Source organism: Sinocyclocheilus anshuiensis, unplaced genomic scaffold (genome assembly GCF_001515605.1).
Source record: "Sinocyclocheilus anshuiensis isolate Anshui unplaced genomic scaffold, SAMN03320099.WGS_v1.1 scaffold1804, whole genome shotgun sequence".
Classification (NCBI taxonomy): Eukaryota; Metazoa; Chordata; class Actinopteri; order Cypriniformes; family Cyprinidae; genus Sinocyclocheilus; species Sinocyclocheilus anshuiensis.
In genome coordinates, this window is record NW_015555844.1 from 592,825 (window position 1) to 610,833 (window position 18,009).

Consider the following 18,009-nt stretch of genomic DNA (forward strand, 5'->3'; position numbering starts at 1 on the left):
AAAAATCTTCAGTAAGGTGTGATAAGCCATGAACCAAACCAACCAGGTACGAGGTGAATCACAACATCTGACAAAAAGACAGGTATAAGACTATGTACTTTAATGAGGGAAAGAACTACAATCCCATAAAGCATTGTAAGTGACTTTATAAAAATATCAGATAAGTATAAAAATGATTTACGGTTTAAACAAAGTTTACACCATCGATTAACAACCTCATATCTTACAGTAGGCCTGTCTTTGAGATTTTTTTTATTAAAAATCAATTCCCCTTTGGATGGGGGACCTGATTGCATTCGCCAGAAACAAAACATCAAAATGTAATGCTAATCATCGCAGGTTAGGACAAAAAATGAAATTAACATGGAAGATAAATGTTTTATGTTTAGTTAGTACACAGTTTAAGGTTGTGTGCGCAATATAATTCAACAAAAAACAGCAATATTGCCTTGTTACTGGGAAATCTACATTGTTTTGAATGCGGCTAAATCATGCTACTGAAAAATGCTAACATCTTTACTTTAAGTTAGTTACCACTATGTTTGAGGGTGTTTGTTTTAAGATTTGTACTTTTTGTATAGCAGTAATTCTACAACATATTTCTACCAAACAACCAACAAAATGTAATGCTAGTTGCTATCATGACTGATTAGGAAAAAACTTACTAGAAAAACTGTCATGCTACTAAAAATGCTAACAGTGGTAATTTTTAGCTAATTTACCCACAACTATGTTCGGGAATGTGTATATTTGATGATTTCTCTGTCATATAGCAATAACTCTACAACAATATATTTTAACTAAAAAATGTACTGTAATGTCACTATCACGGCTAATTAGGGAGAAAAAAAACGTACTGGAAAAGCTACTTTTTTGAATGCAGCTAAGCTACTGTCACGCTATTAAAAATGCTAACAGAATTAGTTTTAGCTAATTCACCCTCCACTATGTTTGAGGGTGTTTGTTTGATGATTCTTACTCTCATATAACTATAATTCTACAAAAAAATATTTTTAAGTGGGTGTCTTAGTAACCATATATGCTAAATTCCTCTCAGAACACTTTAGCAACTGCATGGCAAAATGCTGAAAAAACATTCGGAACACCTTTGCAATCTGACAGCAACACTTGCACTGTTGCATTGTGGTGGCGAGTTTTATATGAAAAGTACCACTCACAAATGTAAAAAGTAGTATATTAGCATTGTTCATTTAAAACACAGAAAGTGTAGGTGCTTCTATAAATAGGATTTGAGAAAACATAAGTGTCAGTGCCAGGCTGCCAGCTCACAGGGTTACACTAATACGATTATGTGGATTATGCCAACGAGCTGGTCCGGGGCTATATTTCATGCTCTCGTTTGGGGGAAGTGTTAATTGGTTTGGAGCCTTTGATGTGACTGCTAGTAAGCCGGATGGGGGAGGGTGAATATGAGACTGAGGAAAAGTGTGTTTTTGTGGCCTTGGAGGGATTCAGGTTGACGAAAAGAGATCCCCCACTTTGACTCCAAGTCCAGAGCGCTGCTGGTGTTCTTTCTCTTAGCATACCGCTGGCTCATGTGTTTCTCAAATTGGATTACAAAGAGATACATGTGAATGAGGTTCCTGTGAGCGTGAAAACTTCCATTCACTGGAGGTCTTTTTAGAAGACGACTGCTTGGAGGAAGTAAAAGATCTTTTGAGGTTTCGCATTGAGGAATGTGGTTGAATTATATCTTGGAGACATCAGACGACAATAACCTCCAACCTCAATTGAAAAAAGATGCAGCGGGCAGTTCATATAGGTGACAAAGCAAAAAGGCAAATCAAAGAGATGAAAGTGCAAAATGCATTAAAGGGACGTTAAAATTCTTTCAATTGCATTCATTTAGATTTAAATATTTAAATTCTGAGCTATTAGATTATATGTATAGTTTACAAGATATTACTCCAATTTGCTCTTTTAGGTAAAATGAAAATAAAGAAATAAATAGATGAATAAAATAAAATCAGCCCTGTTTAGCTGTACATTTGACAATTGCCATAAAGTCTGGTCTACTTATTCGCCCACTGAGACAAGAAAAGACTGTCTGACCAATTAAGTTTTGGAGATATAAAAATTAGATATAATACTACTAATACTAACATTACTACTAATAATAAATATAAATTTTTCTGCTTGTGAAACCCCTTCAAAGATTTTGTCACTAACTAACAATCCACAACTTTGGTGTCAGGTGAACAATAAAAACCTGCGGACTTCGACTGTGCAAAGCTAGACTAGAGGCGAGAATGAACCAAACAAAATGTTTAGAAGTAAAAATCTTGCAATTTTATTTGCATATAAAGGCAGCTAAATATATCACAATGAAACCTGAAGAAAAAAAAAGAAGAAATGTATCTAAACTTTCCCAGGAATGAGGCTGTAACTGAAAGAAAAGCTGAGAGGCATTTACAGTGGCAAGAGTTGAAACAACTATTGTTATCATTTTTTTTTGTGCTAGCAAGACTGCATTTACACAGTGCAAAATTACAAAAAAAGAGAAAAACAAAATCTATCATATGCAAGATATCAAAGGACAACTAAACCTGGTTTCGGCAGGTTCAAAGAAAAAAACACAACCTTTGAGATTGTACATTAAAATAATTTCAACTCAAGTACTCGTTTATTGTATGGAACAATACGCCGTAAAGTAGGCAACACTGAATGAGCTTCAGAGGAACATTTCATGAAAACAGAAAAGAGCATGTGTGCGCTTTACGCACTTTAAGTCATCACTTACAGGCAAAATGATATTCTTCAAGAGGCTTGGAACAAACACAATTTTAGTTAGAGATTTTACAGCTTACACACATACATATAGATATATTCAGATTTTCCAATTTCTAAGCAGAATGAGGTGCTCCAGAATAGTTAATACATGAGTTAAAATGCATCCATGTCTTCCCTGCGCTTGGAAGAAAGTGTTCTTTGAATGCAAAAAAAAAAAAGAGAAATCCCCTTAGTTTTGGATAAAAAAACAATAAATATGACACTTTCTCTTCGCTAGCAGAAAGAAGGGGCTCCAGCCAGGGGAACTTAAAGCTAGTTTAAGGCATTATCCCTGTCAGCTAAAAGAAAGCTTAATTATCCTGAAAAATGAATATACAAAATGAACAATGGCATCCCATACTCTCTAAAAAATGCTGGGTTAAAAAGGGACAAACCCAGCTATTGGGTTGTTTTGACTCAAAACAACCCAACCGCTGGGTCAAAACAACCCAATAGCTGGGTTTGTCCCTTTTTAACCCAGCATTTTTTAGAGTGTACCAACATACTTCGAATATTGACAAAAAAAGAGACAATTTTACAAATTCACAAAGCTTATTATCTTACAGATTTAATCAGATCTTTTCATAAGATTGTTCACCACTTCTGTACGCGAGACCTGCATGACCCTGTCCATCATCAGAAACGTCCACTGAATCTTTTAGCAAAAGACTGGCGATTTTAAAAGAAACATTCAACTATCTTTTCTTTCAAAGTATTGTTAGAAAACATAAGGAGAATATGGCGACGCTCACGGGCGTCTCAAGAGCTGGGGGGGTTCGGGAGGTCGAACACGATGGGAGGGTTTGTGGGTTGAAAGCTCACTGTACAGGTAGAGGCATTGATGAATGTCGTGTACCCATCTGTCATAATGCCGTAACCTAGAGGAAACCAGAGAGGGAGGAGTTACAGAACAAATCCAATAATGAAACTGTTTCAAACCCATATGACTTCTCTTTAGTTGAATACAAATTGCTGGTGTTTTTCCTCACTTTGAAGTCATTTTGGACAAAAGAATCCACTAAATGATGCACAAAAGATCACAAAGTTTGGGGTTGGTAAGAATTTTTAGTCTCTTAGACTCACCAAAACTACATTTATGGGATCAAAAGAACAGTAAAACACTACTATTGTGGCACTTTATTACAGTTTAAACTAACTGTTTAATATTTTAATACATTTTAATAAGTAGTTTATTCCTGTGATGCAAAGCTGAATTTTCAGCATTATTACTCCATTCTTCAGTGTCACATGATCCTTCAGAAATCAATCTAATATGCTGATTTAGTGCTCAAGAAACATTTCTTCTTATTAATAATGTAAAAAAACAGCTAATAAGTTTGTGGAAACCAAGATACGTTTTGTTTTTCAGGAATCTCTGATTAGTAAAGTCAAAAGATCAGCATTTATTTGCAAAAAGGAATCTTTTGTAAAATTATTAATGTCTTTACCATCACTTTTGATCCATTTTAATTTGTTCTAAATGAAAGTATTAATTTCTTCCAAAAATATCTTACTGACACAAAACCTATGAACGGCAGTGTATTTTCTATTATTGAACATTCTTTAATTCCACACTTTTTAACAAAGACTGCTAAAATACAAAGTTCTGCCATGAAACTCTAGATGGCACAGCTTCTAACTCAATATAGGTTCTAACTCAATCTGATATAATTACATCATCATTCGTTTTGTATCAGCAGCCAATGAGCTTGCTGCTTAACATTTGGCTAGTGCTTTCTGTAGCAGTTTGCCATGCGCTTCAGAAACCCTCCACCTCCCCCAGCTCCACCTGTATAGACCTGCTACAGGGTGATTTCATGTATGTTATATATGGGGGTTATTTCATATGTTATATGTGCAGCAGCAGTATTTCTTACATTCTCACAGCAGCAAGTCTGTGCATGTATTGACAGAAAAGGGAGTTATGAGTTTGCCCACTGACTGTGTGTGTGCATACAAACACATTGAGTAAACACAATAAACCATACAAGGCCCTTCCTCAAGTGGAGCACTTGTCCAAATTAGCCCCTGGGCTCAGAAACCCTTCTCTGTCTTAAACATGTTTAATTAAAAATATAATAATAATGAAAAGCCTCAAAAGCTGGAGGGAGGAAGTGAGGGGATGCAGCACATCTGGTGAACAGAGTCTGAAGTTGAACCCAAAGGCAGATCTCTTTGAACCCTCTTCCCTCAGTACTGGGTTGAACTTGTAGCCAAATCTGGTGTTAAAATGCAACCCATATCCATATATATTTATATCCTAGACAGCTTATTGGGTTTATGTTTGTGCTGATGCAGCTAATGCTGTTCTGAGACTCTAAATCTCTAAAGGAAAGAACAAGCCATTTCTGTCACAAAGGCTGCGTTTACACGTGGCATTATCATGTGATCACCGTGATCCGATCAAGCAGATCGGATCGTCAGTCAATCAGGCCACGGGGCGTTTACACTTGGCAACATCAGCTGACTTCTCTATCTGGATAACTGATCGGATCGGTTTTTCCCGCGCAATATTTAAATAAGTCTGCAGACGATGGCAAAGTCGACCCGAAGTGGTGGGTTTTCTTTTGAAAATCATTTTCAGTCGCGGGATATTTAACAAAGGAAAATAACTATACAAGTCTCCCTAGTGCTCCACGGCCTCTCTCTTCTGACAGATCGGGAGAGAGGGGGCGGGGTTTTGCGTGACGTTGACCTGCGAATGCAGACACGATGGCTGGATTGCGTTTACATTACATTGAGATCCGATCACTATGTGTCCTCGACTACCTCTGGACCAGGACACAAAGTGTATCACAAAGTGATGCTGCAATATTTCTGGCCTCTTTTTTTGTAGTCTTTATTGTGATTATAATTCATAAAATTGATTAATGATTGAACCTTTGGTGTATTTTATCACATTGCTGTTGCCTCTCTTTTTATACCTTGTCAATAAACACCCTTCGACTATGGAAATCACTGTGGTGCACAATGACTCATTAATTTTTTTTGCAAGGGCCAGTTTGTCTTTGTGGTGACTCACCTTCATGAATTCCTCCGAAGACGTGGAGCTTGGGCCGGACTCTCCTCTGGACTGTGTTTAACAGCTCAACACACCCAACTCTTTGCAGCTCCTTCGGTACCCAGTCCCTAAAACCTACACACACAGACACACAGACACAGACACAGACACAGACACACACACACACACACACCATAAATACCAGTTTCTAATCTCAGAGAAAAAACAGATTGTGACTCATCAATCATTAGCGCTTTTTAACCTAAAGCTTCAAAAACAAGACAATCGGTAATAAAAAAAAAAACCCTCTAAGGTGCATTGATATTCCATTATAGTTTTTGTTAATATTTGGAATTTTTTTTTTCCCTTTGAGGTGAAACTGTAGTAATTTTGTTGTGTGGTTTTGTCACTTTTTTTATTGGATTTCTTTTAAATATGTTTTATTAAGTTTTAGTTATTTTTGTAGTTAAACTTAGTGAATAATAATATTTTATTTCATTTCAGGTAATGTTTATTTTGTTTTAATAATGATTTTTTTATGGTTATGTTTTTAGTTTTAGTTTTAATTAACAATAAAAACTTGTTATTTTGTCGTTAAAATTTTGTTGCATGCTCATTTTATTTTTTATTAGGGTTTTTTTTTTTTTTTTTTTAATATGTCCATATAGTTTTTATTAGGTTTTAATTTTAGTTATTTTAGTTCTGCAATTTATACTAAAAAAAGGTAACATTGTTTTGGCAACTAGCTGAAATAAAATACATTTTTAAAATATTTTATTTCATTTACAGTAATGTATAATTTATTTAAAGTATTTTTTTATGGTTATGGTTTTTTATTTCGTTTTAGTTAACAATAATACCCTGCTCTGGGGATAGATCTTAGTGTAAGTTTTGGCAATTTTGTTGCACGGTTTTGTAATATTTTTTTTTTTGGCTTTCTTAAATATGTCGATATAGTTTTAAATTAAAGTTTTAATTTTAGCAACTTATACTACAGAAATAAAATGTTTTTTAATATTTTATTTTATTTCAGGTAACATTTATTTCAAGTAATGAAAATGTGTTTTTATGGTTTAAATTTTAGTTTTAATGAAATCTCTGAAGATATATATTACTTCATGTATGCCAAAAATGTCACTCTTTCCTTCTCCTATAACTTTGTATGACGGGTTTCTTGACAAGCATGACAACAGGCTTCATGCAAAAGCCATTTAATGTATTCTCGAGCATTTGAATAATTGGATGGAACTCCATTAGGATTGGTTAATTGAACTCACCGAGGGGCGGCCCATGGGTCATGAGAATATCAATGCCCTCTGGGATGAGGTTCCACTTATCGAGCAGGGACTGTCCCCTGGGCAGGTTAAAACCCCAGCCATTAAACCACGGCGTCCTGTGGGGAGACACAGAAAAACACATCCATAAGCACCACACAGGCATCCGTCCACGCGGTGGGACAGAGACATACTCGCGCCGTTTAAAATGACAGCTGACGGCAGATGTGGAGAAACAATCTCAACCAGTCAAAGTGATCTTCTTTCCTCCATCCATCCCTGGAGGAAGCTTCAAAGTGTGAAATGAGAAGGACTTCACTGCAGGCTGCCATAATAAATGCAAATGCTCTGGGAGATGCAGCCGCAGAGAGCAAACAGCCCCCTCTCCCATGACTGCTATAGATTGATAGCTCAAATAAAGCCACGGGGTTAATGTAGGTACGACGCCCAAATTAAATAAGGTGAAAAATGAGAGCGTGCTCGTATGCGGGTGTATTTATACATCTATATGTTGGTGTCAAGCTGAGGGTCTGATAGTGATGATAAATTGAGTGTCCATTTGTCCCAGGTCTGGTGAAAAACACTAATCACTGTCTGTGAAAATCACCAGAACAAGAAGTCTAGCACTCTTTATAGAAAATTACAGACAGCGCAGGACATGTTTCCTGATGAAAAGCTTTTAGCAAAGGCCAAAAGCGCTACACATTTGGGCTGGCAGTATGATTATGGATACAGGTAAACTGATGGAGATTGTGCTGTAGTTTTTTTCTTCTTCTTTTTTAACCATAATAGATATATTTGTGCAGGTACTGTACTAGTTTCATGTTATTCACATGTGATAGCAACAAAGAAATGTGGAGCAATGTGAGAAACATTTTACTGAAAAACAAAAAACATATTTATATAAAGCAAATAAAAAATATTTCTATATTAAATGAAAATATTTTACTAATTAAATTCTAACATATACATTTTATTTATATAAAAAACAATAACAACTGTGTATTTTATAGATATTTCTTATATATATATATATATATATATATATATATATATATATATATATATATATATATATATATATATATATATATATATATATATATATATATATATATATATATATATATATATATATATATATATATATATATATATATATATATATATATATATATATATATATATATATATATATATATATATATATATATATATATATATATATATATATATATATATATATATATATATATATATATATATATATATATATATATATATATATATATAAACACACACACACACACACACACATATATATATATACACACACATAAACAACATAAACAAGGAAATGTATAATGTAGAATTTATTTCTATCTATCTATCCATCGATCTATCTATGAAAATATATTGTATATATTAGTTTTTTTATTTATATAAATCACAACACCCCTGTGATGTTTGCTGTAAATTCATGTTAATCCAAGGTTTTTCATAAGCAGCATAAGAAAATATTGTGACTTGTTTCCAAACAGGTTTACAATTTTACAAGAGCGCGACAGAGAAAAAGAGAGGCAGGAAGCTTGTAGGTGCTATTTTGGACTTCAGCGTTTTTCGTATTGAATTTGACCAGGAGGGGAAATCAGGGCTCAGAAACGTCAATAAGGTTTGTTACAGTCAGAGGCCGCCACAGCGACAGCCACGAATGATTATTGAACAGCGGTCGAGCGGAGGGGAGACCTGACACATATAAAACGCTTCCTGCAGTCGTTCAATCTCTATCTGCAGAAAGAAAAAAAATTAGAGATGGGGAAAAAAAGCGAGAGAATTTACAGAGGTCTTAAGGTGTTGTTTTCTTTAACAAGGAACCGAACTCTGCAACAAAGTGAACAGATTTATACAAAATTGTCAAGAAACGTGTAGGAAAATGAGTATGTTAAGCTGACAAGGCTGTATTGCATTTAATCCCTGTGGTGAGGATAAGCAGAAATGTGTCTTGGGGGAAGCACAACTCTTAAACAGCTCTGACTTGACATAACTCATAGCGAACCAGGCCATTCTGTGCCGCAGCAGCAATTTGTCACAGACGCTGCACAAAATGAAGCTTTCGTGAAAAAACTCCTGCAATATTGTCTTTTAAAAACGAGAAAAAGAATGAGACATGAGCACAGCGAGGAGCAAAGATAGTGTGGCGTAAATCCAACCTATATCTCATGACCTGAGCATATTTCAAATAATCTTCTCAAATAAATATATTGTCCAGAAAACACAACGTTCATTCATATCGTGCAGTACATGGTAGGAATGTTAAGGTACGGATGCTGGAAGATCAGACTGCACAATGGCCCGTCAATGAAATACACCTTCCATGCGAGTGCATTTGTAAACCTCCATGAAGATTAATGACATCCCGGTCATATAAAGGAAAGCTTGTTTCCTCTATGGACCCAAGCACATAGGTCTTATTATACTGTACAGAGGTGTGAGTGTGTGTGTGTTTTGAGCGGGAGATGTGAGGACGGGATGTGATGCGGCTACACTGATGCACCAGATTAGATGGTCCTCTCGCAGATCCACCATCTGCACAATGTCAGAAGAAACTTGTGCGCAGTTTTGATTCATGCAGACGAAGATAACAATTTCATTTAACATAATATTTTCATTGTACTCAAAATATCCTGAAGATTTGAACTTGAAAATCATGTTCAGATCTAATAATGCCAGTACATCCAAAAAACAACAACAACAACAAAAAAAACAGAACAAACCAGGAATGATAGATGTTTTAACAATGAAAAGTTTCATATCCCTATGATGTAAAATAATGTGTCCAGGATTAAATAAAATAAAATTCAATCAAGTATTTATGTCATACTTATCACGTTGCACACACACGAGGGACGAGGAGACGCTGGAGAATATGTTGACAGTGTTTGCAAAACAAATGTTATTGCACTTTTGTTCATATAGCAGTACTTTTAAATGAAAAAAGTGCACAATACAGTACTGTTGAATGCATTATTGAATTTTGTGCATAATGTGATTATGCAGACAAACATGCGATTAATCGCGATTAAAAATTAATCGTTGCCCAGCACTAATATATATATATGTATGTATATGTATACACACACACACACACAATTTTAACATGATAGTTTTAAAATCAAGCATTATTTATATTATTTGTGTTTTTGTTTAATTTTTTTGTATTGATTTTTCTGAAGTAATCATACAATATTGTTAGGAAAAGAATAGAAAATAATGAATAAATTATTGTACCTGCACAGTCCTATTTCTATAGAATAAGTATTAGTTCTTATTCTACTATTCTACAGAATAAGTATTAGTACTATGACACATTAATAATGATTTCAAACTTTTAAAGTTTCAATTTTCAGTACAGAGTTCAACGAATAGTTAGTGTACTATACAATGATTTTGTAGTGCAAAAATAAATTTATGTGCCAGCTTCAATGGATAATTACATTTACGCTAATTGTCCTGTAGTATGTGATATTACTTGCAATATAGGCTGCATTTACAGAGTTACAGAGACTGACAAGAAATATATTACTGAAACAGGTGTGACTCTCAAACTGCCCTGTTTACACAACAGCGTACAGAAGTGAATACTGTCAGTATGAATAACATCCTGTCTTACTAAAATTGACAGTGTCCTGCAAAAATTAACCATTATTTCAAATATAAATGTTAGCAATTTGGCATCAAAACACTGCAGGAAGGTCATTTAATGCATCATATTTTATCAATGTTTGTCCTCAGATGGCCTTCTATGTCAACCCCAGTGAGTTCAATCATCACACACAGCCTCTCTGTCTCCTCATATACCGCTCTCTGTTCATGTGTGAGGAACGGATGGAGTATTACTAGCTCCAGCTGTCAGGCAGCAGGACATTACACACCGAGCAATGCAAAGGTCAGAGGCCTGCGAATATAATAGACAAAACAAACAGAGAGAGAGAGGGGGAGCGAGATAACACTAAACTCTCAATACACAGCGCTCCTCTGACCCACGCCACAGCACCACGGAGCAAAATCACAGTTTTCCAGAATGTTTACCTCCTCCAACATTACAAAGGAAAGTCCATAGAGCTTATGAACACAAACACTCCACCCACACTCAGCACGAGTTCGCGCTTGAACCGGTTACACTATTAAAAAGTCCACCAGGGTTTGAGGTCTGACCCTGCCGTGGCCTAAGAAACAGCACTGTTTAAATGACATTGTGTCAATGCTGAACTCTGTGCATCCATGAATTTCAGGCATAATGCTTTGATTCTCAGGTCTGAGAGCGGGCACGGTGAGTCGTTCGTGTTATGGATTACGGCATGTTATGAAAGGGTCGAGTTCAGGTCAGGGGTGAAATCTGCCTTCCTCTGGTAAGAGAATCTGATGGTATTCAGAGATAGGCATGGAGGTGAATGTGGGAGTGTGTGTTCACACGATGCATGCAGCTTCACGTGGCTTTTGTTCGGCCGTGTGAAGCGTTGCGATAAGATCAGAAACCTAAGTGTGATATACATCTGAGACACCTTTAATCTGCTCTACAATGGAAGAGCATCGAGAAGGGAATAGTGGTAGTGGTGGATGGGGGAGAAAGAAGAGGCATGTGTGCGAAAGAGAGAATGAGATGAAGAACTATTCGAGGTAGACAAAAGAAATAATGGGTAGAAACCAAAAGGGAAGAGAGAACTAAAGCAAGGAGGAAGCAAGGGAGAAATGAATGAGAGAGGAAGAGGGAGATTAATGATGAATGAAAGTAGGAAGAAAGGAAAAAAGAAAGGAAGGGTGAAAGCATGAAGTAAAAGGTTGAAGAAAGGAAGGAAAGAGGAAGAATGACAGAAAGGAAAGAAGAGAAGGTGAAAAAGGTGGCAGGAAAAGTGGAGGAATGAATGAAGGAACAGAAAAAAATAAAGGAATAAAGAGGAAAAGTACAACAAGGGAGGAGGAAGAATGTACACAAGAAGGAAAACAAAAAAAGAAGGAAGATAGGAAGAAAGGAAGGATAGTAGAAAGGAAGGAAGTATATAAAGTAAGGAGGGATGGATGGATGAAGAGAAAAAAGAAAAGAAAATAGTAAGGGACAAAGGAAGGAAAGAAATGAAGAAACTAATAAAGGAAGGGAGGGAGGAAGATATAAAAGGTGACAGGAAAGAAAGAAAGAAAGAAAGGATGAAGGAGGACAAGAAAGGGAGAAAATGGGGAGAAGGAAGGAAGGAAGGAAGGAAGGAAGAGAGAACTGAATGAGAGAATAAGAACAAGACAAAGAATAAAATTAATGATGAAATGAAGGTAGGAAGGAAGAAAAATGAAGAAAGAGGTGGAAGAAAAGAAGGAAAGAGAGAAAGGAGGAAAAGTATGGAAGAATCAAAGAAAGGAAGGAAAGTTAAGAGAAGGTGGAAAAATGTGGCAGTGATAGTGGAATGAATGAAAGAGCAGAACAGAAAAAACGAAGGATGGAAGAGGAAGAAAGAAAAAACAGAAAATGAAGAAAGAAAGAAATAAAAGGATGGAAGAAGGACAAGAAAGGTGATGAATGGTGGAAGGTACGGAATCAACAAAGAAGCAGAGGGAAAAGAAGAAGAAGAAAGGGAAGAAAAAAGGAAGCAGGGAAGCATGGAAGGAAGGAAGGAAGAAAAGAAAGAGGAAAAACAAGATGGAATCCTGGTAGGAAGAAAGGAAATATAGAAAGAAAGAGGTGGAAAAAGGAAGGAAAACAGAAAAGTGCAAGAGAGTATAACAGAGAAGTACAAAAGAAATACAAGAAAAGAAAGAAAGAAGGTGCAGGGTTACTGGTGCAGTAAATTAAGAAAGAAAAGGAGGGAAAGAAAGGATGAACATGGGATATAAAACCAAAAGCAAGGAAGAAATAACAGAAAAGAGAAAGAAAAAGGAAGGAAGGAAGGAACAGAAATCACAAAAGGCAGTATGACATCAATGAAGCAGCAGAGGGAAAAGAGGAAGAGGAAGGAAGGAAAAAAGGAAGGAAGCAGGGAAGGAAGGAAAACTGTGCAAGCACTGAAAGCTGCAGGAAGTGTGAGGAAGTGTAAGACGGCTCATCATGTGACAGTGATCCAGCACAGAGCAGCGCACTGCAGTCCCCAGAGAGAGTTCCAGTGACCGCTCCATTCATCTGCTCCCTCACCTCACTGTCACTGCAGCACACAGGTCACCTCAACACCCGCCTAATTGATTCGCCTGTCAAACACAATGAAGGGTTGGATGTTAATAGGGGTTTTATTTGTCCCGAGGGGGGTCGACCCGACTGCCACAGGACAGTATATTTATCTATCCCCACACACGTGTAATGCCCAGTTTCAAAGCGCTCATCTCCAGTTTATCAAGCACCCAGAGTCCCGCTGTAATGATACCCAACGCACCGACCCCTGATAAATGACCTCTCGGCTCAAGGCCACTCGCAGGTTAACTTAGGGGTGGAGACGTGAGCCGGTAATAGGGGGGTTTGTCTCTGTTTGGGACGCTGATAATGACCTGTGCTGGACTGTAATGGATGGACGTGGGCAGAGGGCGAGGGAACGACCGAGTTTAAAGGGGTCCTGGAGGACAACAGGAGTGAAGAGGGATAGATGCTTAACCGTGGGGCAATAAGATGGTGTCGTCCTCAGGGAGAGAGCGGGACACTAAACAATAAACCCTAAACATAAATCACAACTATAAACAACTATTTTGTTAACATTGAAATTAAAACAGCATCTTCTGATATTGCATATGTCTAAATATGATACAAAAAAAGTTTAAATAAATAAATAAAAATAAAAGCCAGATTTTTAGACGGGCAATTTTTAAGAACAATTGCTTGCTTTAAAGCTATAAAACAGTTGCTCAGTGACAAGTTAATTTAAATAACTGAAAAAAAAAAAAATCATAATAAAATGATTGTACATTTGTGCAGGTTGTAGGACCTGATAGTGAGAGATAACATTGAATATTTGTACTAAAATGTGTCACACTGCCAGACCATTTAAAATGGAAAAAAAATATTATTTATATTTATATATAGTTTCACATTTATAAATGGTTTGCATAAGGCTACATATCTAAAACATATATTAAAAATTAACATTTAGGTTAGCAGGGTGGAGATCTGGAGGTTCTTACAAACTTGATGTTGGTCATGGGTAGTTTACTATGTGAAAATTTTAGCTGAGCAACTTACAGTATACTTATAATACAAGGACAAACACCCTGGAGCAATCTGGGGTCAAGTGTCACGCTTCTTTTACAAAAATGTACCACGTCCCATGATGTCTGTTAAATAACACATGACCGGAAAAGCATTGATTGCTAAATAGGACTGTCCAAAAAAAAAAATTACTGTTTCAAATGAATGTATTCTTTTAAACTTGTTATTTATCAAAAAATCCTGAAAAAACATGTGTCATGGTTTTCACATAAATATGGAGTAGAACAACTGTTTTCAACATTGATAATAATATGAAATGTTTCTTGAGCAGCAAATCAGCACATTAGGATGATTTCCGAAGGATCATGTGACACTGAAGACTGGAGTAATGATGCTGAAAATTCAGCTTTGTATCGCAGGAATAAATTACATTTTAAAATATATTATAAAAAAATAGAAACAGAGAAATAGAAAACTGTTATTTTAAATTGTAAAATTATTTTACAATATTATGGTTTTTACTGTATTTTTTAATTAAAAAATGCAGCCTTTGTAAGCATAAAATACTTATCTAACGAACAATAGAAATCTTACACAAACTTTTGAAAAATAATTTAATAAACACATTTTATATATAATATAATATAATATAATGTACTCTAACCTGTACATAAATTCTGAAATAAAGAAATGTAATAAATCTAATAAACATTTGGTACCTTTTACTGTACTAGTATACCATGCAACCCTAATTCACTTACATTTAAATTTATAAATGTCACAAAAACATTTCCTGAATGTTGTTTTAACATTCAACAGGGAATGTTTTAAGAGACATTGCAAATATTTTCCCAACATATTTTCCATCACGCGCACATCTAACAGACGCCTGTTCTGTGTATGTGTGCTATCAGAGCTACGGTATGGAAACTACGGTTACTATGTTAAATGTTGTATGGGTCAGTAGCACATTGGTGTTTCAATGGTTGCAGAGTTGATACTTGCAACCTGAGGCCATAACATTTTATAGACTGTAGATGTTAAATCAACAGCATGAAAGTAAGAGTAACTACTGTCTGATTCTCTCCAGAGTGAAGCTTATGTGTGATGCATTTCACAGAAATGTACCTGTTTCAAATATTTAGAAGAAAAACATTCACTTGACCTTCAAAGAGAAAAGAGTTATATATTATTTATATATAATAAAGATGTGAAACACCGGAACCCACCCAAAAGGATCACGCTCGGATATAAAATCTTGATGTTTTAATGAAGAAATTGAATTTGAGGTGAACATAAATCTTCAGAAGCAGGTAAAGGTCTCCTGCTCATTCCTATGGGCTGAATGTATTGTTCCAATCATGGAAATGTTTTGGGAAGACTTTGGAAAGAGCCCAATAGAAATCCCTATTTTCATTCTCCTACTGTAAGCCAAAGATCAAAAAGAGGCAGATGAAAAAAGATTACAGAGGAAGATGAGAAAGAGAGCGGCTCACAGGCTGTACCAATTAGCATTTTGGCATCTGCTTCCCTTTATCGACCTGAGCTTGTGTACTCTACCTCCTTCACCATACCGACGTGAGTTACTGTTCGGAGCGGATTCAGAAATCCACAACGAGAGGCGAACAAACCTACGCCGCTGAAAAACAGAAATATATTTTTCTGAGGAAGTTCAGAGGGCTCAGAGACTGACAGAACAAGAGAGAAAAGACAAAAGAGACCATGTTTGTTCTACTAGCTTAACTGCAACTGCATTTATAATAGAAATGTAGTGTTATTTATAATGCTTAGAAAGTGTATTTAAACTCGAAGAGAGAGACAAACAGAGCAACTGAATTCCAATTTGCTTCCTTCTATTAGTTGCTAAAAAGACGTACATACACTAGCATTCAAAAGTTTCAGTGTATTTTTTAAAGAAATGAATACTTTGATTCAGCAAGAACACACTGAATTGATCAAAAGCAACAGTAAAGACATTTACAAAAGTTACTATTTTTATTTATCAAAAATCCTGTAAAAAATTGTATCATGGTTTTCACAACATACCATCACATGAATATATTACAGAGAGATTGGCCAATTTTGAGTTTTTATAATCGATACCGATATAGACAGATTTATTTATAACATTTTCAGTCATCTTTTAGTCATCTTAAAAACAAAAAGATTAGTATTCTAATTATATAGTATATCAGATAAAGGAAAATGCTTAAATATCGGGAAAAATATCGGTAAAACCGATTATCTACCGTTTTTACTGTATTTTTGATCACATAAATGCAATCTTGAGCATCAGAAATATTTTTCAAAAACAAACACCTTACAGACCACAAACCTTTAAATTGTAGTGTAAATATTAATATTTAATATATATATATTTTTTTAATGCAAAAATTCTGCCATTGGAAACCATTGCATGCAAAGGACTGTAGGAAATATTTGGCTAAAATTTATGCAGAATTTTTAGCACCAAAGTGCTATCTAACATACCATTTTCAATGCATTATGATTTGAAATCCTCTAATTATTATCTATTTATACTGTGTTGTCTGTAGTCATATATGCATGAGTTTGTATAATACCAGAGGAAAACTGTAAAACTCTAGACTTGGGCAATTAAGGGAATTCATGGCAGAAACATATTGGTCATAATTATTATTTTGTTCGGAGTAAAACAGACTCACTGGATGAAGGATGTGCATAGCTGTGTAACTGATGTCATATCTAAGTACTTTTTCATTCGTATGCTATCACAGGGAATGATGGGAAACGTAGTTTGGTTGCACAAGTCAGTCTCATAATAAACCAGCTAAACGAGTCATGTTTTCATGGCACGCTTTATCACTACTCTTTATCAACTGTACAAAGAATGCACACAGACTAAATGGTCAACACAACTACTTATTGTGATCAATAACAATCTGCTTCCGCTGTGATTCTTTAATTGACAAGCATCCTCTTTGGAAACATTCGCTAAAAGAAAGACTACATCTTCACAGCGATGTTGATGTGCACTCATTCTAACATGACTTGAACACACCAACAGATAAAGCATCAATTAAATGCCTAATGTGCATCTTTCACTCTTCATTCTGTTGTATTAGCACTACCACTAAAAGCTAGAGCTAAAAGCTTCCTGTCTTTAGCAGGAAGTGAAAAAGAGAAAGAAATACAAAATTGCTATTTTTTTCTGACCAAAATCACTCCTGAACTCTTAAGTAGAAACTTGAAGGAAGGCAGCACTATTCACACAGATCTCCATTCAGTCTGCCAGAAGAAGTGGCTGCTGGGAGGGGAGAGATTAGAATCAGCTGCAGTCTGAGAGGAGGGTGGGCGACACTACAATTCACTGAGCCGTGCACCTTATATCGCTTGTAAGGAGTCTAGGGCAAAGGTTTTAGTAGTCAACAGGAAAAGGGGGTAAGTGAATAAATGCCCATGTGAGTGAGAAAGCGAGCCAGAGTGATAAAGGCTATTGTCTTAACCTTTCTGTATTGGGTGTTGCCAGGGTCAGAGAGAATAGGCACTTACAATGGACAGGATGTCATATAAATGGGCAGTTGTTATTTTTTTCCCTCTGAGTCTCGTGGATATGAACAAGAGTAGAAGGAACAACACAAAGCATAAATATTTCAAAAATTAAAACAACACTTTTTTTCCCACACAGTGAGGAATCTCTCTCTTTCTCTCTCTATATCATATTATAATATAATATTTTAGGAAGATTAGAAATCATACAGAAAAGATGCTGTATCATATATATATATATA

The 18,009-nt window shown here is 35.6% G+C and overlaps 1 protein-coding gene across 2 annotated transcripts in view; it reads right to left on the bottom strand.

Moving 5' to 3' along the window:
• Nucleotides 1-3,259: 3,259 nt before the first annotated feature.
• Nucleotides 3,260-18,009, bottom strand: part of LOC107675606 (metallophosphoesterase MPPED2) — a 56,421-nt gene continuing 41,671 nt past the window's right edge. For both annotated transcript variants that reach the window (XM_016470009.1, XM_016470010.1), the window contains exons 5-7: nt 7,069-7,184; nt 5,813-5,926; nt 3,260-3,668 (exon numbers count right to left, since the gene is read on the bottom strand). In XM_016470009.1, the coding sequence (XP_016325495.1) occupies nt 3,550-3,668; nt 5,813-5,926; nt 7,069-7,184 (349 nt within the window). In that variant the 3' untranslated portion in view covers nt 3,260-3,549. The remainder of the gene's footprint in view (nt 3,669-5,812; nt 5,927-7,068; nt 7,185-18,009) is intronic.